The following is a 24,937-nucleotide window of genomic DNA, read 5'->3' as shown; positions in this document are numbered from 1 at the left end:
GAGGTAAGGCTTTGATAGGGAACCTCTTAAATCTCAAGTTCGTGTGCCTGATGCCCAGCAAGCCAAACACTGAGACATCGCTGCTTGAAGATGAGAAAGGTTTATTCAAATTTGCCAAAACGAGTAGGTGGGAGCCTGGGGTCGCTCAAATCCACCTCCCCTAGAACAGGAAGCAGGGGGTTTTATAGAGCTAAGGGGCTTGGCAGGAGGGACGTCAGGGAAACAAAGGGGTCACTCCTTTTTTTTTTTTTTAATAATTTTATTTATTTATTTTCCCCCAAAGCCCCAGTAGATAGTTGTATGTCATAGCTGCACATCCTTCTAGTTGCTGTATGTGGGACTCGGCCTCAGCATGGCCGGACAAGCGGTGCGTCGGTGCGCGCCCGGATCGGAACCGGGCTGCCAGTAGCAGAGCGCGCGCACTTAACCACTAAGCCACGGGGCCGGCTCAAGGGGTCACTCCTAATAAGCCTCTGGGCAATCTGACTTCTGGGCTTCAATAGCTGCTGAGGGCCGGCCATTCGTCTGGTGATCGGCCATCCGGCCATCCGGCCATCCGGTGATCGCAACCTCCCTGAAGGCATTCTCTTTCTTCTGCAAAACAGAAGGCAAATCCTCGAGACCCCTGAGTCACCCCTCAAGTTATAGAGGAAAAATAGCAAATTGGTTTAATATCTACAGTACCCCTCAGATACCCGGCTTCAGGTTTAGTTAGGAGACAGTGAGGGGTTGGCCTGAGAAGGAAGGGCAAGGCCTTCTTTAGGAGGCCCGGGTTGGACAGTGAGGACTTTGTCTTCAGTTCAGGGGACAGTGGGAATCTCTGAAAGGTTTTTGAGCAAGGTCCTCCTTGATTTTAGGAAGGTGGCGGAGAGCACTCCCCACATGTCCATGTGCACTGGAGTCATCACCTGGGCAGCTTCCGATTCAGGATTCAGGAGGTCGAAGGCGAGGCCTCAGAGGCTGCTTTCTAAGAAGCTGCCAGATGATGTCAACATTTCTGGTGAGGGACAGGATTTCAATAGCCAGGGCATAGCCTGAGGAGGAAGAGACCAGATAGGAGCTATAAATCCTGTGAGTGGGAGAGCAGGGTCGAGGGAGATGGAGAGCTCAGGACACTGCGTCCACACTCTGATAAACGGCCGCCTGTGGCCAGGACGGGCGTCTGTGCCCAGAGCCCAGCGGCCTCCCTGCGTGGTCAGGAGTGCTGTGTCAGGGCCCCAGGGGCCCCTGGCCGGCTGCCACCTCTGCCGTTCAGTGTCTCTCCCTGCTGGCTCCTTCTGCACCCAGAGGCGCCAAGGCTCGCAGAGCACCTGGCTCCTCTCCACCTGTAAGCGCGGCTCCTGCAGCTGAACACCTGCCCGTGCCGGGCCGCTGCCAGGGAGGCCAGGCGGCAGTGCTCTCGGGCGGAGGGTGGCACGGAAGTGGCCGGGGCTGCTGGAGAGGGTGTCGACTGGGGAGTCTGGCAAGAGGCAGCTGGCAGAGGGAATAGCCTACGGCAGGGCAGCGGCTTCAGAAAGGGGGTCTCTGGAGAGCGCTGGTTCAGGCAGGTGGCCAGGGAGCCCGGCGAGCCCTCTTGGAGAAGGGGAGAGGGGTGTCTGAAAAAGCAGCTGAGAGGAAAGCCACGTGCTGGCGGGTGGGAGCAGATGTGTCAGAGGAAGGGCGATCCTCACTTCCTCACTGCCTGCCGGCCTGGAGCTGACTGCCGGGCAGGGAGGGCGGGTACAGAGCACAGGCTTCAGAGAAAGATCCCTGGAACGTGTGTCTTCAGAAAATGCATCCTGGCCTTCCTCTAAAACAAACACACAGAACATTTCATAAAAGTTGAAATATAATGTTTTCCTTTATAGGAGATAGAGAAAATGATTGTATATTAGGGTTTTTTCTTTAAGAGCTGTTAAAAAGCCAAGTTTTTCTCATTTCATTGAGAGTCCCACTTAGAAGCCTTTTTTTCTGCATTCAATTAAGCCACCAGAATTCTTGTGATTTTTAAAGCCATTAGTTCCAAAATGAGTCATCCTGAATGACACGTGGGCTTATTAGCACAAAGATCTATACTTGAGTAACAGCTCACAGTGGTAGGTAGTTTATATACCTACGTGGACATATGCTTCATGTTTAATCACATACAATTAATTATCTTTTTATCCAGCACTCTTTTCTGACATTGAAAAAAAATTTATATATATATGTATATTTTTTGGTCAAGCGTTGTCTAAACATTAAATATTCGCTACATATCCCATGGAGATTTGACTTCAGATTTCTACCCAGCAGCTCCTTACTCTCACTCCATACAAGCCCTCGGGTCATGCTACCCAGCTGAAGGACCTGCCCCAGTCCTGTTCCTAGGAAAGAAGTGCCAGAGATTTAATGTCACATTAACACCACCACACTGACAAGTACTGATTCTTTAAAGCAATGTTCATCTTTAAAGGAAAAATTTCTCAAATGCCAGGAAGAGAGATTTTGCTTTATTTATTTGGATTAGGGAGCCAGTCAAAACGCTGAGACAAGTGAGTCTTGAATTTCAAGATTAATCTGGAAAGGTATGCAGTTCCTAATGTGAGAGAGGCCGCACTGATGACACTGCAAAAGGTGAGTATGACAGGGCTGGACACAGCACAGGTCCAGCAACTTACATGACAAGACAGCACTCACACCCTCGACCTCACCCTGCCAGCCCTCCTCCACTCTGTCCATCTCCAGGAATCTCTGGGACAACTTGGCTCCTATGTGGATGTTTCCATTAAAAACTTCAGGAGAGAGAAAAGGCCTCAACATCGTGTCTGTAAATGCACCAGAATGAAAAAAAGCAAATACTGATGTTAACACTCATTTTTGCTACCTTGTTCCAAAGTTGACCTGGGGCACTCAAATGCTCTGAGAAACTCATCCTACCTTCTAACAAGCATCTGGATGAAGACGAAATTTACATAGGCATGCGCAGGCCTCCTAGCACAGGTCTTTACCTTCTTGTAGCCCATTTGAAAACAGACAAACATATGCATGCTAATTATATAGCTACACAAATAAGGGTCCTTTGACTATTAGGGAACAAATACCTTGCATTTTCTACGTCATGCTATACTTCACAATACTAACAGAAGCAGTTGTCACCCTGGGTCAGTAAACAGATCTAGACGTAGACAAGGAAGATTTTATCACTTCCGTTTTGTGGATAGGGAAAGATTCTCAACCAATAACACGACCTTCCCAAGGTCAACCTCGAGGGAAAGACAATGACAGGTTCTAATGCTGCTTGGCTTCGGGCACACTTTTGTCGCTTCTCCGTGATTCTTGGACACAGACTGTCAGGAGGTACATTAAGGAGAAATAGTGCCCAGAATCACACCATGTTCTCTGGACTTGGAGGCCTGTGTTCTTTCAAACAGACCGCACTGCCTACCCTCCTGAACACCTGTATTTCCAGAAGGGAAGGAATATCGAGCACATTCCCTTTCAAAATGAGTAACTCTCTTTGCCTCATCTCAGTGGAAAATATTCTAAACTGCCTCTTAGAAGGCAGTTATCCAAAAATGTCTTTATGGTATTTCTTTCTAGCAGCCAACTCCTTGTTTAACACATGGGACTCAAATCTTACATGTCTATGTGTTTCCCCCACAGGACTATGAGTTCTGTGAGGGCAGGAATCCTGAAATTTCCCCTTCCCATCCCCTGAGCTCAAACCAATGTCTGGCACAGAGTAAACGCTCATTCAACATATGTTCAGCTGAAGTAGAAGGTGTATTTTCCATCAACGATCTGAATGTGGTGACCGGGATAGAACAGATGCTTAACAAACACTTAGTAAATAAATAAGTGAACGAATGATTAAAGGATATTGATACTCCCTAACAGAAAATACTGGGACATAAAGTGATCTGAAATGATTTATTTGTAATATATTCAACAGATAAATGTTCTCATTACGTGTTTAATGTGGAATATGCTTTCTGTAGTCAAAATAAACTATACTCTTGAATAAATGCTACCAGCTTTGATTGGAATGACTTCAGCAAGCATCAAGTCATTCCAAACAGGATTGGCTCTTAATGAATTCTAAAAATCACTGGGGACTATGTCTTTTAAGCACAAGTTGTAATTTCAGCATGGTGGCACAACCGTGAGTTCTCCAGGTATAAAATATACAACAGTTAATCCAAGGCCAGATTGAGCATCTGATCCACAGTCACAAGCTGTAGTGTGATATTCTCATGATCGCATGTTTTATAGATAGAAAAAAAATCAAACTACATATCCTGATTGAGCCTTCTGGAAATGTCTATTGCAGTAGAGCTCTCTCAGCGTCCATGTGGATGAAGAAGAGGGAGTCACATTTTCTGAGACTGAGGTACTGTCTCAGAACAAACTGTGAGTTTGACATCACATTGTTTCTCCTCAGACTCCAAGTTTAGTGGAAGGTGAGAGATAACACAGACCCTGAATGACAAAAGTAGTCATCAACGAGATAGTCTATAATTTACTGTATTACTTATTGATGATCCCACATTATCTGTCACCTCCCAATATAGCTGACATTGAAGAACTTTATAAATAGCATGAACGATTCGAAGAGCAAAATTGGCATGACTTATCGGCACGAGTTACGGTTGAACTTCAGCGTAGTCAGCCACGCCAGTGTTGTTCCTGCTGGCCTTGCATCTACTCCTGCTGCTGCCGGCTTGACAAGGACCCCAGAACTTTGCAGTCATTGCTACAGAATTCCATGCTCTTGAAATTCCATGTCTTCATTGCAACCAGGCCCCTAAACTATAAGAAAAACTTTGTCTAAGAGATATTAGTAAAGTAGATTTAAATTTGCTCTCTTTGCTTTCCATCTCTTCTTTCCAGAAAATATTCAGACCAAGACCTCCAACATTATGAACACAAAATAATCCCATCTCTGGAAGAGATGCCAACACGCCTTCTTTCCTGGATTCTACCTCAATTTCCAAAATGTCTTGGACTATTTTTGTGCAAATGTTTTATAATCATGCAGGAGCTTCATAAAGTACTTCTCAACCTCCCAATAACCTTTGGGATAGGTGGGAGGCACTGAGCCATTTTCCCACTGATGAGACTGAGGTTCATGTAGGATAAGTGCCTAGTCTAAGTTTACATATTTCGTAAGTGGAGATTCAAAGCCATAAAGTCGGAACTTCTGAAGTGAAAATTTGTTTGGTAAATACTTGGCAGTGTACCTATACGTTTCAGAGTGCAGCACATGGAGCTGTGCCTATAATGCTGTCAATATCACTCCAGAAAAGCAGTGTCCACACCTTGTATGTACAGTGCAGAATATTTAGCACTCAAAATTTTGAATTAGTAGTTCTGACCAGTTAATAAAGAACATCATTGTAGAGAGAATGTGTATTCCTCTTTTTTCCTAAATAGGCAACCTGGGTGCTATACCTTGTCTCTGGATTTAAGGCAGACCACTTCTCAGTGTGTGTGGGTGGGGGGAGGGTGCCGTTTGCATGATTCTCATATTTCACTCTGGAAAACACGGTCAGATTTAGACTTGATTTATGTCAATGGAGTAGGAGTTTTCATATCTATCATGTACTTGGTCTTGAATATGTAATCTAGAACAGCTAACCATTTTTGTACAGGGTATAACAGGATTCTATAGTGTTGCTATAATTAGCATCAACACAATAAACCAGCCACAGCTGATGTAGCTGAGCAAGTAACTGTACCACCAGGAAATACTATAAATATCTTTCCTTTTATGCCTCAGATCCTATTCTTCACTGCGAGAACCAAAAACATACACACCAATATTTCACTTATGCTGTCTTTCATTCACCCAGACTACTATTAAATATCTCCTCCTCTCTGCTCACAGAGGGTAAATAGAGGCATGCCATCTGGTATTAGGAATAACAGACCTAAGTCTTCAGAAAAACACTAAATACGCACGGACAAACTATGTCATTGTTCCAAGAAATGGAGTGACAGAACTGCAGGAACAGATATGCACCCAGCTTTGGGGACTGTAAAAGCTTTTTTGAAACTGTGACATGATCACCATTGCCTCTCTAAGGTAAGGAACTCCACCCTGAACCAGACCAATGGTGTGTTTGTTCCCATGAAAGCTCCATGAAGCACATGGGGGAGAGGGTGGATGGGCCCCAGGACTTCCCTACTTCACTCTCAGACTGATTTCTAGACTCATCCTGGATACGTCCACCCATTACCTATCATAACACTTGCTCTGAGATGTCCTCAAATTGCCCGCTTTCAAGGTTCAAAAAATTCCCTCAAGTTCTATAATGACATGTTACAATACATAAATTTTGCAGATCTTTACAGTTTTCAACGCCCCCAAGAATGTTGTTTCGTGAGAGAGGGAGAAATCTGCCCCGAAAACTCATCCCTAGAGAAGAGAATGAAGGTGCTGGAGTTCCCTTGTTGGAAAATGCATGAGTAATGGAGATGAAGAAAGTGTCTCAATACAGTACGCTTTGTGCTACACTGGATTTCCTCTAGGCCAACCCCTGTGGACTCATGCAAGATGAAAAAAACTGAAAGAGTGAATTCACTAAAATATTGGTAAGATATTGAAAACACCAAACTGCATTACGGGAAAATCACAGCCAAGTTCAGGTGAGGAATACTGTTGGAACACCAGGTACAATGGCCTGGGCTGTGAGCGGGGTCACCATATGAGGCAGAAACAGTGAGCTAGAGAGCTACAGAGATCATGTGTCCCCTTTCTTGTTCTTGGCTCTTCTTTTTCCTGCTTTTGTCATTCTCTCATTGTGACTTTGGCCTCTGGGTTTTCTTCCTCTTTTATTCACTTTGTTCATTTAACCAAGCACAGTTGAATGCATCCTAGGTGCCAGGCACTTGGTTAATTTCAGGGCACATGCAATGGGAAATGAATACCCCCTACCTTTAAGGAACTGGAGGTCAAATAGGAAAGGCTTCTCTTTCAGCCATGGTATTATTTTTATTATTCTACCTACAACACCCACCATGATGGTGACAACAGCATTTGTGAACTGAAATTCATATTAATTTTCTTGTACTTGCCAGCAGGTCCTGCCTCCAAAATATATGGGGGAAACTGGCTGGAGGAGCTTCATTGTATCACAACGTCTTAGCACTGAAATAGGTCTTTATAAATAACCCTGAGGAGCTTCCTTTATGACAGACCTCAGGCCCTCAGTGCTTCTCAGCTGTGCTCTCTTGGCCAGCCGGGGGTGGCAGAGTGAGTAGATGTGTCCCTGCCCTCACAGAGCCCCTTGTCACGGGGGGAGATTGTGGTATAAATGGTATAACAAAGGCGTCCACACAGTGCTACAGGGCTTGCAAGGATGAAGCAACAATTCTGCCTAAGATGGGTGGCGTGGTCAGGGAATGTGATTGAAAAAATGTGTCTGTGTGCTCCCAAAGCACTGGTCAACAGCCTTCCCCTTGCTGTGCGCTGAGGAGAGAGTCAGACCCTATCACCTCTACAGCACAGCGTACAGTCCTACACTTACCTAAGTTAACTAAGATTCCCCTTTGGCCTGAATACGACGTTAAGCAGTTCTTTTCTAGTTCTTGTGGAGTTTTACCTGAGTCCCCAGACCTTAAAAGGGGTAACATGGTGCCCGTACATCTCGAAGCTGTGACTACTAGACAGAGCCATGAAAGTCTTGATGGTGGTGAGTAACTGGACCTTCCCTCATTCCCTTCAACATCTCCTTGTTGCCTGTAAAAAAGAAATTCACTAACAGGCAAAATTCTTTAAAGAGAATATGTATGAGAAGAGAGTTCTATGGTTTTTCTACTCTCTCTCTGTATTAATTTCCTGGGGCTGCTGTAACAAAATACCACACACGGGGTAGCTTAAACAACAGAAATTTATTCTCTCATAGTTCTGGAGGCCAGAAATCTAAGATCAAGGTGTCGGCAGGATTGGTTCCTTCTGGGGGCTGATGGAAAATCTCTTCCAGGCCCTCTCCTTGGCTTCTCCATTTTCATCTTCACCCTGGGTCATCTCATGTCATCTTCCCACTATGCATGTCTGTCTCTTCTCCAAATTTCCCCTTTTAATAAGAGCACCAGTCAAACTGGCTTAAGACCCACCCTAATAACCTCATTTTAACTTGACCTTCTCTAAAGAGTCTATCTCCAAATAGAGTTACAGTCTGAACTACTGGGGGTTAGGATTTTAACATATGAATTTGGGGTGAACACAATTCAATGCATCACAGTCCAATTCTGGCCCCTAAAAATTCATATACTTTCACATGCAAAATACATTCACCCCATCCCAATGTCCCCCAAAGTATCAACCCATTCTGGCATCAACTCTAAGTCCAAAATCTCATCTAAATATTATTTAAATCAGGTATGGGTGACACTGGAGGTATAATTCATCCTGAGGCAAAATTCCTTTCCAGGTGTGGACATGTGAAACCAGACAAGTTATCTGCTTCCAAAATACAATGATGGGACAGGCATAGGATAGACATTCCCATTCCGAAAGGGAGAAATTAGAAGTGAAAAAGGTGCCGTGGGTACTGAGCAAGTTGGAAATTTAACAGTTACAATTCCATTCGATTTTAAAGTTTGAGAAGACTCCTCTTTGGCTCAATGCTCTGTCCTTGGGGTGATGGGGTGTGCCTTCATCTTCCCTTTGCCAATCTATGGGGACTTTGTCTGGGAGCCAAGGCCGTCCAGCACCACGCTGTGGATTTCTAGCCAGGGAGGGAGCTCAGGGTAGATGGGGCCCATAGGAACTGGCGCAGGACTCTAACCTGGAGAAGCCAAGGCCAGGCCTGCCTGGAGCTGGCCTAGGAGAGTGAGCAGAGCAGGCGGCAGTGGGTGCAGTGTGCTCTCACAGAATCTGGTGGGGCAAGCGTTCCAGATGGTTCTATGAATCAGACAGATGTGGAGAAAGGAGGCTGGAAGGGGACTGCCCTGGAAGGACCCTCCCACTCTAGAGAATAATGGGGGCATTTATAGCTAGAAAGAGCAGCCAAGAAGGGAGTCATCTGGAGAGGGCATCCCCCACGACAGAGAAGGGTACCAAATGCAGTGGGTTCAGTCTGTACACAAAGTCTTCAGGATCCTGACACTGAAGTAGGTTGAAAGAACGTTACTGAGACTGAAGGAGAGGGACCAAAATGCTAGCTGTGGATACATGTAGGTAACTTTGATTTCTTTATTTGCTTTTTTTCCATTCCACATTTCTTCAATGAATATGTGCTACCTTGAAATGCAGGAAGAAAAAGAAATAAATACCATAAAGAACTGGAGTCACAATTAAATAACCATCTTTAAAATATAATGAATCCACAGATGTCAAAAGTATGACTTATGAGAATGAAAACAAAATAATGTCCCCTAGTTTAGGATTTCCGTAAGAATGACACGTTTAGTAGTATAAAAACTATAAAATGCTAAGAGGCAGACCTGACCTTGGAAGCCATTGAGTCTGAAATGTTCCCGTACAGATGAGGAAACCAACGCCCAAAGTGGTTATCCACTGGTCTAAATGTTACATAAGGAGGAGGGTGACAGTCAGGTCTCCCTGACATAGAGTATGGTCCTGTCCTATGACACACTCTGCCCTCTGCACAGGTGTGTCTCCAAGGTCAGTGAACATGTGGGTCCTCTTGCTGTCCCTTCTCCCAGACCCCTGCCAGTAGATGCCTTTTTGTTTCACTTTTGTGCAGCGACTAACAGCTTTTCTGATGGAGACCATGGATAGGAAGATTGGTGAATGCCCTCTCCAAGGAAAAGTGTAAAACCCATATCTCTACAGGTTTGCTCTGTCTCACTCTATCTCTTGTTCATGCTATGATTATTTAGAATTTAATAATTACTTGGGCTCCACACAGCTCTACCTATAGCACAAGAATAACACAAATAATATAAATGTTTCAAGGCAAGAAAACAAAAAAAGATCTTAGCTATTGCAAACATAAAAAGATATGACAGACAGACAGACAGAGATAGAGATAGAGTGATTGATTCAGCAAGGCCAGAACAGAAAACAACAGTGGACACCAGAGTTCAGGAAGCAGTTAAGGGAAGATTTAGTCGATTACAGGGCTCTTGGGGGGAAGGGGTGAGGCAGCAGTTGCTGAGTCAGAAAGACAAAAGACTAGGCTCATCCCTATGCACCTTCCTCTTACATCCTTGAAATCTACTGGACACTCATTTGCAAGACAGTCACTAGCTCTCCCATGCCCCTCTTTGGGGGATGTCACCAAAAATAATGACACATTCGCAGCTCTTGATATGGATGTTTTCTCTAAGAAGAGATTAAGACACACCAACCAGCATAGTAACCATGTGTGAAGAAATCAGATTTGGTGAATTTTAAAATTGTACTTTCAAAATTGTCTATCCATTCCATTTTATTTTACACTCCCATAAACACATATACACACACGCACTCACAATTACACACCCAAAACCACCCATATCCTCTTCTTTAGTGTGTAAGACAAAGATCCTGATACAAAAGGGAATGAAGTCTCCAGGAGAACAGCCTTCTCAGCCCTGGCGAGGGCAGACAACAGTCCTCTCTCCTTCCCGCACAGACCACAAGGCTAGGAAGTGCACTCCGTATTCACGTAGCCCCTGTCTCTCTCTTTTGTTCAGATGGGAAAGGATTAGCATAATGTGCTGGAGCCTTCTCCCCACCCCCACCCCTCGTACTCCCTCCTTTCTCTCCTGGAGCAATACATCGGGCAGTTAGAAAACTGCAGCCACTGACAGAGCAGTCTGCACTATGCAATATGGCAGCTCAGCTAACACTAAAAATACATGTTTTTAGGAAACAGTTATTTACCTGCTTTATGGAAAAAAAAAAAAAAACCCTGGGGTGCCCAGTTGAATATCTTTTCCAGAGCAGGTTTTCAAAAACAAAAAAAGTTGTAGTTGAATTAATATATTTTTAATGAAAATAGGGTTTGTTTAAATTGCAAAGGAAAACAAGTTCTAACAAATGCCTGGTTAACAGGACCAGTACAAACACATGAAACAGCTTTATCTGGATCACAGACATCCCTCCTGTAGTCAGCTTCAGTTTTATTTGTGTATAGTGTGTGTGTGCACACAGGGTCATGATGTAAAAACGTATTTCATATGGCAGGTCATGGTCAAAATAAGTTTGAAAGCCACTGCCCTACGCTACACTGCCCTAATGTTCCTCTGTGTTTTTGTTAATTGTGAAAGAGATGAAGTTAGAGAGGCAGAAAGAAAAAAAAAACATGCCTTGCTTGCATTGCAAAGGAGAGTGGATTTTGTTCAAGGATGAAGGGCCTCATTGAACATGAAGTTGGGAATCCTGTGGTCGAAGTTGCATGTTGGAATGAAGAGTCTGGTTGCAGTGTGGGGACAGAGAGACCAATTTGTTGTCTGTTGATAAAATTCCAGTAGAGTGTTGAGGAAAGCCTACATGCACGTAGTGAGGGTAGAAATGGGCAAGAGATGGGAATGGATTCAGGAATGATTCAGGTGGGAGAAGTGACTGCACTTACTGGGGTATGTGAATGAATATGAAAATTCATTCCCTCAGTGGACATTTACAGAATAGCTGCTGTGTGTCAGCAACTACTTTAGGCATCGGAGAAAGACAGACTAAAACAATAACAACAATAATAACACTTGTGGGCATCTTACAATGTACTGGCACTGTTCTAAGCACTTGTATTTGATCATCATAACAATTCTATGAGGTAGTCACTATCATCCTATTTTATAAATGAGAAAACTGAGAAACAGGAGGGGGTGAGCAACTTACTTAAAAGACACTGTCAAGTGAATGAGAAGACAAGACACAGACTGGGGAAAGTAGCCGCAAAAGAAACACTTGATAAAGGACTGTTATCCAAAACATACAGAGAATTCTTAAAACTCAACAATAAGAAAATGAACAACTTGATTTAAAAATGGGCACAATACTTGACAGACACCTCATCAAAGAAGATATACAGATGGTACGCAGCATATTAAAAGATGTTCCACACCAGATGTCATTAGGGAATTGCAATTAAAACAACAATGAGATACCATTACACACCTCTTAGAATGGCCAAAATCCAGAACACTGACAGCACCAAATGCTGGTGAGGATGTGGAGCAACAGGAACTCTCGTTATTGCCGGTGGGAATGCAAATGGTGCAGCCACTTTGGAAGACAGTCTGGCAGTTTCTTATAAAACTATACATACCTCATGTACAACTATACATACATTACCACATGATCCAGCAATCCTGCTCCTTGGTGTTTACCCAAAAGAACTGAAAACTTATGTCCACATAAAAACCTCCCTATGAATGTTTGTAGCAGGTTTATTCATGATTGCCAAAACTTGGAAGCAACCAAGATATCCTTCAGTAGCTGAATATGTAAATAAACTGTGGTATGTCTAGACATTGGAATATTATTCAGTGCTGAAAAGAAATGAGCTGTCAAGCCATGAAGAACCTTAAATGCATATCACTAAGTGAAAGAAGTCGGTCTAAAAAGGCTACATACTGTGTGATCCCAACTATATGACATTCTGGAGAAGGCAAAACTATGTAGACAGTAAAAATATCAGTGGTTGCCAGGAGTTGGGGGGGAGAAGGAGGGATGATTTTTAGGGGAGAGCACAAAGGATATTCAGGGCGGTGAAACTATTCTGTGTGATGCAATAATGGTGGATACATGTCATTATGCATATAAAAGACACTGGAACCAGAATTAAGAATTTTCCATCCAAGGCAGAATATTCCAGAGTCTCTCAACACAGAAGCCAGTGTTTTTCAAACTTCAATAGCACCTCATTAATAGGAATTCAGTGGGTTTTAATCAACATTGTTTAAAGAAATTGAATAGAAAATAGCCTGAATTGCACTTAATAAGGAGAGATATTGATTTGTGACACGTTGGTTTCTGCTTTATATGTGCACAGCATGTGTACTGATCATGATGTAAAAAGGTGTTCTGTAAGTTGCGGAGCCCCTGCCCTGTGTTATACCACCCTACTGCTCATGTTCTAATGGAGCACACTCCTAGCTGGGTGATTCAGAGAACAAACCAGTGAGAATATCAACAAGATTATTTTAGCTACTGAAGTGCATTCTGAAGAACCAAGCAGGGTAATGACAGTCATGGGCAGTGTGTGTGCCGAGGGGAGGGGTAGCACGTGATCCAGAGCCCTCGAAGCGTTGCACCTGAGGTCTGAATGTAATGAAGGAGCCCAAGCCTTGTGGAATTCTCCGAGACAAAAACATTCACCTTATGGAGACTTCATGTTTCAGTGTATGTGTGTGAGGTGATAATTCTGAGATGGCTTCTACACTGCTATTTTAATCAACATGTATGTTGTGTCAAGCTTCACCAAGTGAGGAAAGACACGAAGAGTAGCAGTGAAGCATGGCTGTGTGTGTGTGCACACGTGCGCGTGTATAAGGTAGGGTGAGTCAATTTATACCCATTACTACGTCTGAGGGACACTCAAGGGGGAGTGTCCGGAAGACAGAAGACATTCAGATCCAGACTCAGGACTCAGCTCTGAGGCAGAGACACAAAGATGTAGCCGAAGGTGGGAGAGTGGAGGGTCTCATTTCTGGAGAGCAGGTCGAGAGAGAGGAAAAGGAGAGCCCTCTGGGTGGCATCTTTCAGCCACCAGGAAATGCTCGTCGTCAGAATACTTCTAAAAATGACATGTTCAACTCAATGAGTAGAATATTTACCCAGGGATACTTTTAGTGTATTATTTGCTTAGCAAAATGTTTCTTCCTCAGAGGAAAAAGGAACATTTCATATTTGTTCTCATTGTGTTATCATAATTTTAAGAGATTTTGTAGAATATCTTACCTCCTTATGTACGTCTTTATAAATGAAGTTTTTTTTAAAAGATGCAATTGTAAAAAGATAGTAGTAATAACCATAAAAATAGTCGTTTGTGGCTCTAATCAAATGTAAATCTTAAGATTCTAAATATTAATTATATAGCCAACAATGTTTATTGTTAGGAAAATTGCATATCTTGGTTATAAATAATCATATAGATGGATATACACACAAAAATGAAGCATATATTGGCTATAAAAAGATGACTGAAGGGCCTAATTCTGATATACAGTCAGTGGTCTAGAAAATAGTACATAAATGTCCATTTTACCAAATTAGACATATCATTAGAGAAGGCCACATTTTCTATTCGTTAGCTTAAAATTCTCTTAAGTAGTTGGTCACTGCTGATGTTGCAAACATCTTTTTCCACAAATAAATACTGTTCTGTGAGAAGCATGCAGGTCTCAAACATGTTCTCATTTCTCTTTAAAAAAATGTTATACTTGCTATGCTAAAATTTTCCCTTAGGAAGGAAAAAAAAGTATACAGATGAGTTATTTATTTTGCTTTTCCTTCCTTCACTCCAAGTCTTCACAAAATTCCCCTCACATTCAATACATGGGGTGGATCCATGCTACAAAATAGCAATCTACTTAATCCTTTATGAAAATTGTGTTCCCCTGCCTATAGGAGAGAGGGAGAAAACTGCTCTAATACATTCCCACACACAGGCAACGCCTGCTCCACCACCTCCCATCTCTGCACCGTGTTTACTGAACAACACATCAAGTCACAGGCTTACCTCTCCCCCTCATCGCCTGCACACACACTAATAAACACCCCTTACTCTGGCTTTATCTTCTCCAACAAATGACCCATCTTTCTTTGAACAGAAATTATGTCTTATTTGAAAGAGTAAATTTTAACTTATATTTCCTCTAAGAAGATCATAGCACTATGAGAATAAAGCCCATTGTTTCTCAGTCCTACTAAACTCATACAATGCTCATTCTGAAGTTAAACATGATTTTTGCTATAGAGTGAAGGCAAATAATTATTGAATTTGCCAAAGATTTTCAAATGGATTCTCTTTCAGAGTCTAAAATATGGGGTGCCATGATAGTTTGCATGAAAATAATGCAACTGAGCTCAATTATTTCAAGCCCTCTAGCTAGAGTGTGGATTTGTCATGTGTTGGGGGAAGGAGGGGTGTGGATTCACCATTCAGTCCATCCCACCCTTGATAGCTGGGAACTCTGTGAGGTGAGGGAAACACAAGATGCAGCGCTTGCCTTGCAGGAGGGGAGATGCATTTTCACACACTGTCTGTGTTTTTATACATCTTCAGACTACAGGCCACCGGTATGAATGCCTGTAAATTCTTTTGGTCTCAATGGCCCTACAAAAATAAATTGCCCACACGATTGGCCTGAATATTACAAACACCCGATGCATTGTTTTTCTTTGGGATGAATATGGGGGAGAGGGTATAATGATGGAGGTAATTTTTTTTCAAATAATGATCTGTGAAAACATGGTACCGTTTTATGTTATTAAAGTCTTCGGAAAAAAATGCAATGTTTAGGTAATGCAGCATTATTTGCAGGGAGGGCGCCTGAAAGGAAGCGGGTTTGGGTAATTTTACTAGTCTTAAGCAGCTGACTTTTCTCGTGAAAAACTCCGGGCAGTATCTCAGAACTATTCCAAGTTGCCAGCTCCCCAACGCTGGAGGGGGTGAAGACAGGGATGACGACAGACAATGAATAGGAAGCGGCGGTTTTCTTTTAATTGCCTTGAAAATATCCATAGATGGGTAACAGGGACTAAATAAAGAAACACAAAGAAAAACGGGTTTGGAAGTAGCACAGCAAGCTCGACGGGGCGTGGGGCTGCTTTACACAAGCCAGCCTGCTCACTGCGTCGACGTTCTAGCAGCAGTCCGTCCCACCTTTTCACAGATACAGGAGCTATTTCGAGTGGAAACTTGGGACGCACCTGGTTTTCTCTTTGGTCTATGTTGTTCTGCTAAAATAGCGGGGGTGACCCAGAAGGCGTGCTAGCTCGTTGCTACATTTCAGGATGAGGCTGCTCCGGAGAGCGCTGGTGACTGAGAAAGGGGGTGGGGACAAAGAGGAAGAGGACTGGGGAGGAGTGAGGGAGCTTTGGGGAGGGACGGGGAGGGGGAGGGAGAGGAGAGAGACGGGGACAAGCGATGCATGGGCGGGGGCTGTGCTGAAGCTGGCTGGTCCCAGGACCCGGTTTTGATACAGCCTCAGGAGTGGCCAGATTGAACGCGAGGACCCAGCCCCGGCCAAACCTCACAGACCGTTACTCCGGCCTCCTTCTGGGGCGGGGCGCGAGGGGGCCCGGCGCAGCCAAACCCGCACGGCAGCGTCTCCAAACACCACGGAGGAGGGAAAACACACGAAGGAAAAGGACAAAACAGAGAATGCAAACGGGGGAGGAAGAATACAGCCCCTCAGGTTTTAAATGGATTCCTTTGCCTTAGAGAAAGGGAAAAGGAGAAAAAAACCCCACGTGCCCCGAGAAGGTGTTGTGTTAAAGCGCCACCTTCCGTCGACCAGGGGCGCAGCGGGCTCCCCTGGCGGGCTCCGGCCTCGCGCTGAGCCGGGGAGCGGCCCAGCCCCCCGGGGGCGCGCCGGGGAGCAGCTGCGCCCCCCCGGGGGCAGGCCGGGCTGCACTCGCTATCTCGAGCTGTGCGCGCGCCCGAGTGTGTGCACACGGAGAGTGAGCGCGCCCCGTCTGCTCACACCGACGGGCCTCCCGGGGACCGGGCACAAAGGGGAGCCAGGCTTCTCCTGGGACCCGGTCCTCGGTTCGCGCCGGCGCCCGGACTGGTCCGCGGCGCCCGCTCGTCGCGGTACGGTGCGCGGCTCCTGAGCATCCCGGGGAGAGGCGCATCTGTGCACACACGCGGATTTTTTTAAAAATAACATATTTCTAGACATGCCTCCTCCTCCCCCACCCCCCATCTTTGCAAAGCAGCCCCGAGGGTGGGGTGAAGGGGGAGGGGCCGCGGAGTTAATAAAGGGAGATGGGCGGAGCCGGCCCCCAGCCATTGGCTGGCCCGGGGAGTGATGTCACCCATATGACACCCTGATAACTAGTTGGGAGAGAGCCCTCAACTTTTTGCAGAAGGAGCGCGCGCGCCTGGGAGTGCTCGGGGTCCGGCGCTTGCGGCGGGAGCCACGAGCCGGAGAGAGGGGTCCCGGGCTGCTTCGACCACCGCCGCCGCTGTCGCCTCTCCCTTTGCGGCCGCAGCTCCCCGCGCGCGGGCGGCCGTCGCCGCCGAAGCCGCCGCAGCCGCTGTGTGCAGCCTGGAAGGGGGGGCGGGGGGGAGGGGGGTTGCCGCGGACGCGGGGTGCCGAGGACTTTGCAACTTGCCCGGGAAGGTGGAGGGGCGAGAGGGGGAGGGGGATCTCCGCACGAGACCGAGCGGCCCGGGTCGGAGCTCCCAGACCCGCAGCGGATCATGGTGCAGCAGGCGGAGAGCTTGGAAGCGGAGAGCAACCTGCCCCGGGAGGCGCTGGACACGGAGGAGGGCGAATTCATGGCTTGCAGCCCGGTGGCCCTGGACGAGAGCGACCCGGACTGGTGCAAGACGGCGTCGGGCCACATCAAGCGGCCGATGAACGCGTTCATGGTGTGGTCCAAGATCGAGCGCAGGAAGATCATGGAGCAGTCTCCGGACATGCATAACGCCGAGATCTCCAAGAGGCTGGGCAAGCGGTGGAAAATGCTGAAGGACAGCGAGAAGATCCCGTTCATCCGGGAGGCGGAGCGGCTGCGGCTCAAGCACATGGCCGACTACCCCGACTACAAGTACCGGCCCCGGAAAAAGCCCAAAATGGACCCCTCGGCCAAGCCCAGCGCGAGCCAGAGCCCAGAGAAGAGCGCGGCGGGCGGCGGCGGCGGGGGCGGGGGCGGCGGCACGGGCGGCGCCAAGACCTCCAAGGGCTCGAGCAAGAAATGCGGCAAGCTCAAGGCCCCCGCGGCCCCCGCGGCCGGCGGCGCCAAGGCGGGCGCGGGCAAGGCGGCCCAGCCCGGGGACTGCGGCGGCGCGGGCGACGACTACGTGCTCGGCAGCCTGCGCGCGAGCGGGGCGGGCGGCGGCGGCGCGGGCAAGACGGTCAAGTGCGTGTTCCTGGACGAGGACGACGACGACGAGGACGACGACGACGAGCTGCAGCTGCGGATCAAGCAGGAGGCGGACGAGGACGACGACGAGCCGCCGCACGCGCAGCTCCTGCAGCCGCCCGGGCAGCAGCCGCCGCAGCTGCTGAGACGCTACAACGTCGCCAAAGTGCCCGCCAGCCCCACGCTGAGCAGCTCGGCCGAGTCCCCCGAGGGCGCGAGCCTCTACGACGAGGTGCGGGCCGGCGCCACCTCGGGCGCCGTGGGCGGCAGCCGCCTCTACTACAGCTTCAAGAACATCACCAAGCAGCACCCGCCGCCGCTCGCCCAGCCCGCGCTGTCGCCCGCGTCCTCGCGCTCCGTCTCCACCTCCTCGTCCTCCTCGTCCAGCAGCAGCAGCGGCAGCAGCAGCAGCAGCAGCAGCAGCGGCGGCGAGGACGCCGACGACCTGATGTTCGACCTGAGCTTGAATTTCTCCCAGAGCGCGCACAGCGCCAGCGAGCAGCAGCTGGGGGGCGGCGCGGCGGCCGGGAACCTGTCCCTGTCTCTGGTGGATAAGGATTTGGATTCGTTCAGCGAGGGCAGCCTGGGCTCCCACTTCGAGTTCCCCGACTACTGCACGCCCGAGCTGAGCGAGATGATCGCGGGGGACTGGCTGGAGGCGAACTTCTCCGACCTGGTGTTCACGTATTGAGAGGGGCGCCCCGCTTCTGGCTCCTTCTCTCGGCGGGTGCAGAGCAGGGTTCCTTGGGAGGAAGTCGTGGTGGCCAGGATGATGATGATGGTGTTGATGGTGGTGGTGGTCGGGTGGAGGGGAGAGAAGATGCTGATATTGATGATGTCGTGACACAAAGAATTTGGAAAAGATGATGAAAATTTTGGTGGAGTTAAAGTGAAATGAGTAGTTTTTAAACATTTTTCCTGTCCTTTTTTTGTCCCCCTCCCTTCCTTTATCGTGTCTCAAGGTAGTTGCATACCTAGTCTGGAGTTGTGATCCCCCCCCCCTTAAAATGTGTTTTTGTAATTACTATTTCTTTTTCCTGAAATTCGTGATTGCAACAAAGGCGGAGGGGCCGGGGCGGGGGGAGGGGAGGGGGACCCGCTCCGGAAGGCGCTGTTTGAAGCCTCTCGGTCTTTGAAGTCTGGAAGACGTCTGCAGAGGACCCTTTTGGCAGCACAACTGTTACGCTAGGGAGTTGGTTGGAGATTTTTTGTTCCTTAAAAGATCTTAAAGAACTGGCGATTTTTTTTTAAACAAACACAAAAACAAAAAAGGGACCATTGCAACTTTTTTATTTTATTTTTTTGGAGGGAGAAAACTGATGTCTTCTATGCATCCGATTCTTAACAAAACTGCAGGGAGCTTGAAAAAATGCAGACTGTACAAACGCTTACAAAAAAAAAACTGTGAACTGACTTAAGATCAGAGTTTACTTTTCAGATCAAATTGTTTATGGTTTTACAAATGTGATTTCTACTTGCCAACTTTTTTTTTGTAACTTGTTCCCTTATACCTCCTTGATTGAATACCAGACAGCCTAGACCTCAGTACAAAAGGTATTGAAACATTTTTGATACATAACAGACCTCAGTCTTTTTTAAAAATTAATATATTTTCAGGCGTATTTTTGTACAGTGAAAAGGGAACATTCTTGCTGTGTTTTTTCAGTAAGACTTTCAGGCACTTCTTCCCTTTTGATTTCTTTTTTTTTTTCCCCTCTTTTTTAGCATGCAAGTATGTTGGTACGTTATGTCCTGGTTTAAAAAGGATTAAAATTTTAAAATAATCCTTGCATCTAAAGGCCTTGTGGTTAAAAAAAAGCAAACTTTTTTTTGTACAGCTATAGTAGAGATTTGTTCAATATTTGTAGGTAAAGATTTATTGAAAATGGTGATATAGACCTCAGAGCTGTTATCTTAGTTTAAAGATTGTATATGTACTGTACTATAGTAGGACTTTATGTATCTCATACGCTGTGATATGTGGATGGGGCCCCAGATGGAAGGTTTGAAACTGGATTCTCGATTATTAGCAAAAAAGAAAAAAGAAGGCACATAGTTTAAAAAGTTTCTCATTTTGTGCAATATAATCTAAATAAAGTACAGACCATCTGCATATTTTGTAGCAAATGGTGGCAAAGCAGACTCAATGCACTGTCGACATCCTTGCCTGTTTTTTTTTTTTTTTTGTGCTGGAAGTCTGTATCTTGACAATTGTAATAAATCAGCTGGAACTGATAGAAACTCGCATCGCCAATAGTCTCTATGGAAGTCAAATTGGAGGTCCTGTTATCGCAGCTCATTCAGTGAGGAGGCTGTTGTGTGCGCGGGTGGCGGAAGAGAATTCTGCAGTTAGAGGGCTTAGGCTGAAAAGTGCTCCATTGGCAGGCCGATTTTTTTTTCCTCTTCTTCGGTGGCTAGTTATTACAAATGGGGGAGGAGGATTCTTTCTCTTTCTCCCCCATTTCCTTTCTCACCTCCTCCTCCTCCTCCGCTCCCGCCCTTCTCTCCCCACCCATCCTGGCCGGCGGGCGGGCGGCGCGGAGAGGCTCGGGGCGCTGGCCGGGGAGGGGCGGGCTTGACGAGGACCGGGTTGCCCGTGCGCGGTCGGTGTCTTGCGCTCGCCAAGGGTGTGCGTGCGTTCTCTGCGCGGGGCTGCGTCTGGGCTGCGCGTCGCGGTGGCAGCCGCCCTCGGACAGTGAGCGCTCGGATCCCTACCGCTATCCCTTGGAGGGTGAGGACAGCCGTTTCCAGTTTTGAATTTTTTTTTTTTTTTGACGCTGCATCTTCGCCTGTGCTCAGAGGTAGTTGCTGGTGGGGAGCGCGGCCACAGTTCTGGACCTCAAGCGGTGACGGGAACAGGGGAGAGGGTAGGGTGTTGGTGTCTGTCTCTTCCTCTTGCCCCCGCGCCGGGTAGCTCGGCCTGCGATGGGGATGGAGGATGGCTGCGGGGTGCGGGGCATGGCTGGGCAGAGGCTGCGAGCAGGCGGGAGGCTGAGGAAGGAGGGCGCGACGGGTCGGCCCCGAGCGGCAGGGGAATATGGCACGGCCCTTGTGCTATCCGAGCCGTGGCCACCAGGGTGGGGGTGCAGGGGGGCCGTCCAGGGCGCCGGGGCGGCAGCCCGGGACACAAAGGCAGACCCCTGCGCCCCCGGACCCCTGCGCCCCGCTCTCCTCGCCGGGCCGCAGCGTGCGCCTGGGCGCACCCCGCCCCGGGCCCTGGAGGCGCGCGGGGACGCCCGCGCTGGTGCCTCGAGGCCCGCGGGGTGGGGAGAGGAGCCGCCGGGCTGTGGGGCGGGAGGAAGAAAACAAATCCCGGTAGAGGCTCCCGCCGAATCCGCGCACCCGGCGCCCTCTCTTGCGCGCTGGCTCCTAGGCCGCCCCGGAACTTGCCTCCGGGCAGGCAGCCTCGGGGAAGGTGGCTAGGTTTCTTGATTGTTCTCTCCCTCCTCCATCTGCCTCCTTGGGGTTCGGGCGGCGGCGCGGGCGCGACCCCATCCGGCGCGTGCTCCCTGCTTGCTGGGGGATCGTTTGCCGGGCCAGTCCAGCCTCTTCTCCCCCACTCTCATGTTCCCGGGCTCGGCCTGTGTCTTCGAGCCCTCGCGGCAGACCCTGGCTGGCAAGCGCGGCCGGGCACGCGCGCCCCTGGCGCTGGCCCCCTTCCGTGCTGTCCACCCCTCTTTCCATGGGGGCCGCGCTGACGGGGGCGGGGAGGCCGCAGGGGGCCCAGGGCGCCAGCCATCGAGCTTAACCTCTCCGAGCTGCGGAGCCTGCAATGAGTGAGGGTTTTAGTGGCTAATAGAAACTCGGTGCAAATCACCAAGATTCTTCTTTTAACCTACTGAAATGATTTACCAAGATTTGGGCTCCATTTTTACTGAGATTTGGCGAGACCAAATGGACGCGTGCGTACATTACCAGCAGCCGCTAGGCCGAAGGGCCCCAGCACCCTTCCTGCCGCCTCTCCCACTTTCCTTTGCCGCTCTGGCCTCCCCCAGCCTCCCTCCCGCTCCGGGCGAGCCTCCACCCCAGCCCCCACCCCTGGGATGCGAAGCCAGCAAGCTTTTGCTGCAGATGGACAAATTTCTTTTTTATGGCTTTTTCCTTTCGATGAACCATCAGATTCCAGTAGTACATTTGGGAAAAGAAAGGGCTGATGGTGTTAACATGGTTCTCAATATAGAACTGGATTTCTGGAGTTGTTTACTTTTTTTTTTTTTTTTTTCCAAAAAATGGACTAATGTAGTCATTGGTCAGACATTTTAGCCACGAATAATTGAACCAGCGGTTTACAATTGTCAATTCTTTGTGCTGGTGATTTTACGTGGCGGCCCTCTGCTGCAGTCCTAAAACTTAAATTCATTTATAAGACTGAGTCTATGTATTTTGAAAATCTGAAAACTTTGCATGTATTTTATGTTTTAACCATAGATAAATCTTGGACATTTTCTGTGGTGAGGTAGAAACTTTTAAGTTAAGGAAATTAGTGACAGGTAATAAATTTGGCCTCAGAATGGAAACAAATAGTCATGATTAAAAAAAAAAAAAAAAGCTATGTAGCCTAAATTCTTGATAGTAAAATAAGAGAAAAATAGATGGTCGGCGATCTAAATTAAAAACCTGTTAGATCTCAGGACTGGCGCCTGAATGCGCTATTAACAATATTTAAGGCTGTTTTGATGAATGCATTGTGAAAATCATTCTTAACGAATTCTTTATTGAATGTCTAAACCATAATATAATACACAAGGTATTCTTGCCACTGGATAGTCTTCAATAAAAGTTTAATTGCATTTTTTTTTTTTTTGGTCTCTTAAGTAAGTCTTATTTTTAACTAAACATTGACAGAATATCTTAAAATGGTAACGTGGGGGTGGGGGTGGGCCCTGAGTGCACTGCAGCCTAGCCAATGGGTATCCTGCTGTTTATAACTAGTTCACAGCCTTTGATGATGGTGTTTTGGTAAGATTTCCATCTTTAAGAACTTGAACCAGCATTCTCTTATTAATTCTTTAAACTGTGGAAATAATCTTCCAGTTCTTACACTCTGATATGCATCCCTTTTATTAAAAAAAAAAAACAATGCTAATAAGAGGCAGTGTATTTAACTGTGCTTTGCAAATATTATGTATGTTATGAATGACTACAGTCACAGGGCAAATTATTTGTAGAATGATTATCCTTTAGCTGGAAAAATTCGTTAACCCTTTTGAGTGAAGATGTTTCTTTTTAATGTTAATCAAGGGGAAGTGATTTAAATATGCATGCATATAGCAGTCAGGATGATTTAGTTGTTTTTTTGAGAAAGAAAAAGACTCAAAAGACAAGACCTGTTTTTCTCTCTGGGAGTTAAAACTATAATCATTTGATATTGGTACAGTACAATAAATTTACATTTGTTTTTCACTTCAGAATTTAAGTGACTTGCCCAAGGAATCTGAGAAATAAAGCAAATAAGTTGCTCTATTTTAAAGTAGTCATTCAATATAAATATATTATATCAATCTTAACTTTTTTATTCTCTCATATGATTAATAATATGTATATTCTTACTTTTTCTTCTAATGGGCGTATGTATCCTTGTGGACACTTTGGAGAGAGGTTTTCTTGGACTCTCCCATTTATAGAATCTTTATACTCTTACTGCGTGGTTCCCTGCTTTTAACAGATTTCTGAGGCAAATATATTTGTGCTTTTTTCTTATGTAGGATGACCAGCGAAAATAGTTTACTGAGTTGTCAATTTTATCAGTAAATAAGAAACTTTCTTTATTACAGTTTCAGGGAAGATTTTTTCAGGATATGTCTCAGTTATTCTAAGGGCCAAATTTTATAACCTTTCCATTAGGAATGTCCGTTTCCAATACCCTTTGTATAGCCTAGGCCAGTGAGGCTGCCAAGACTGAGCCTTATGGATCCCAACACAGGAATTCACCAGTTCCCAAAGGAACCGTCTCCATGTAATGACGCTCACACATGCTTTTCAGAGATTTGGCTTATTTTAATCATTGGTTCTTCCTCACTGTTCATTTATTTGATTTATTCTACTATATCCCCTTTTATTTGATGATCTGGCAAATTCTGCTCTTTGATAACAACTCAGTTTATTTTTTGCCACTTTTCATGGAGCCCACATTTTAAACACAATAAAGATTAAACAAAATTTATTATAGTCAGCTCTCTTTCATTTTAGTTTGCTACTGGCATTTTTCTTGAATCCTCACATATCTTCATCTTTTTCTTTTTCATTGTAGTTATTTTTTTAACACTACCTATATCAATTAGCTGCCTAATTAGTTGTGTCTATTCCATGTGGATGCAGTGAGTTTATAAGAGAATTTCACAAACAAGTAGTTTTTTAGTGAACTTAAACAGAATTTTAAAGGAGACCTATTTTTATACTCAATAAAAGCACAAAAGTGCAGAAAGTATAAAATGGCTTACAAAGGGAAACATAGTTCATAATGTTCCATGTATAAAAGTAATAATTTTATTGGGTAGAGATACTCTTAAAAGATTCAATACCTCTGCCAATGCACAGATAGGACTGTTTTAAAAGACTTGGGAACTTGTGGTTGCCTGCAGTTGCAAACAGAGAACTACTCTGTAGAGAAAACAAACCACTAAAAGCAATATGATCGAGTTGAGATGTGGTTTCACATGAGCAATTGGTGAATTGAAACAACCTGGATGTGCAAACGTGGAGGCTTCCTTCTCAATGTTTGATCAAACTTCTTTTATGTAGTCATGTAGACTTAAACGTTTTCTCTGCTGTGAAAATGACAAAATGAAGCAATATGACAACAAGTTCGAAAATGTGTAAAAAATATTTAGGGTCCTTGAAGTGACTTTGATGCTTAGGTTATTTTATTAGATACATTACATTCCCTCTTCAAAAACAAAGAGCAACTGGAAATAATAATATACCATATAAAGAATTTTGATCAAATAGATATTGACAAAGGGCCCTCTAACACATTTTTCTTCA

At 46.2% G+C, this 24,937-nt stretch overlaps 1 protein-coding gene and 1 long non-coding RNA gene across 2 annotated transcripts in view; both read left to right on the top strand.

The window, feature by feature from the left end:
* The first annotated feature begins 17,218 nt into the window (after nucleotides 1-17,218).
* On the top strand, nucleotides 17,219-18,980 carry SOX11 (SRY-box transcription factor 11). The gene has a single exon (XM_087437194.1). It carries the CDS (start codon nucleotides 17,289-17,291, stop codon nucleotides 18,642-18,644), a length of 1,356 nt encoding a protein of 451 aa, XP_087293320.1. The 5' UTR covers nucleotides 17,219-17,288; the 3' UTR covers nucleotides 18,645-18,980.
* A 68-nt stretch (nucleotides 18,981-19,048) lies between these two features.
* LOC147916037 (uncharacterized) overlaps nucleotides 19,049-24,937 on the top strand; it is a 62,629-nt gene continuing 56,740 nt past the window's right edge. The window contains exon 1 of the long non-coding RNA XR_015553690.1: nucleotides 19,049-20,684. This is a non-coding gene — a long non-coding RNA (uncharacterized LOC147916037). The remainder of the gene's footprint in view (nucleotides 20,685-24,937) is intronic.

Source organism: Ceratotherium simum, chromosome 11 (genome assembly GCF_057802395.1).
Source record: "Ceratotherium simum simum isolate JZ-2026a chromosome 11, ASM5780239v1, whole genome shotgun sequence".
NCBI classification, from domain to species: domain Eukaryota; kingdom Metazoa; phylum Chordata; class Mammalia; order Perissodactyla; family Rhinocerotidae; genus Ceratotherium; species Ceratotherium simum.
The sequence above is the reverse complement of the archived record's forward strand: the minus strand, read 5'-3'. Positions and strand labels throughout refer to the sequence as shown.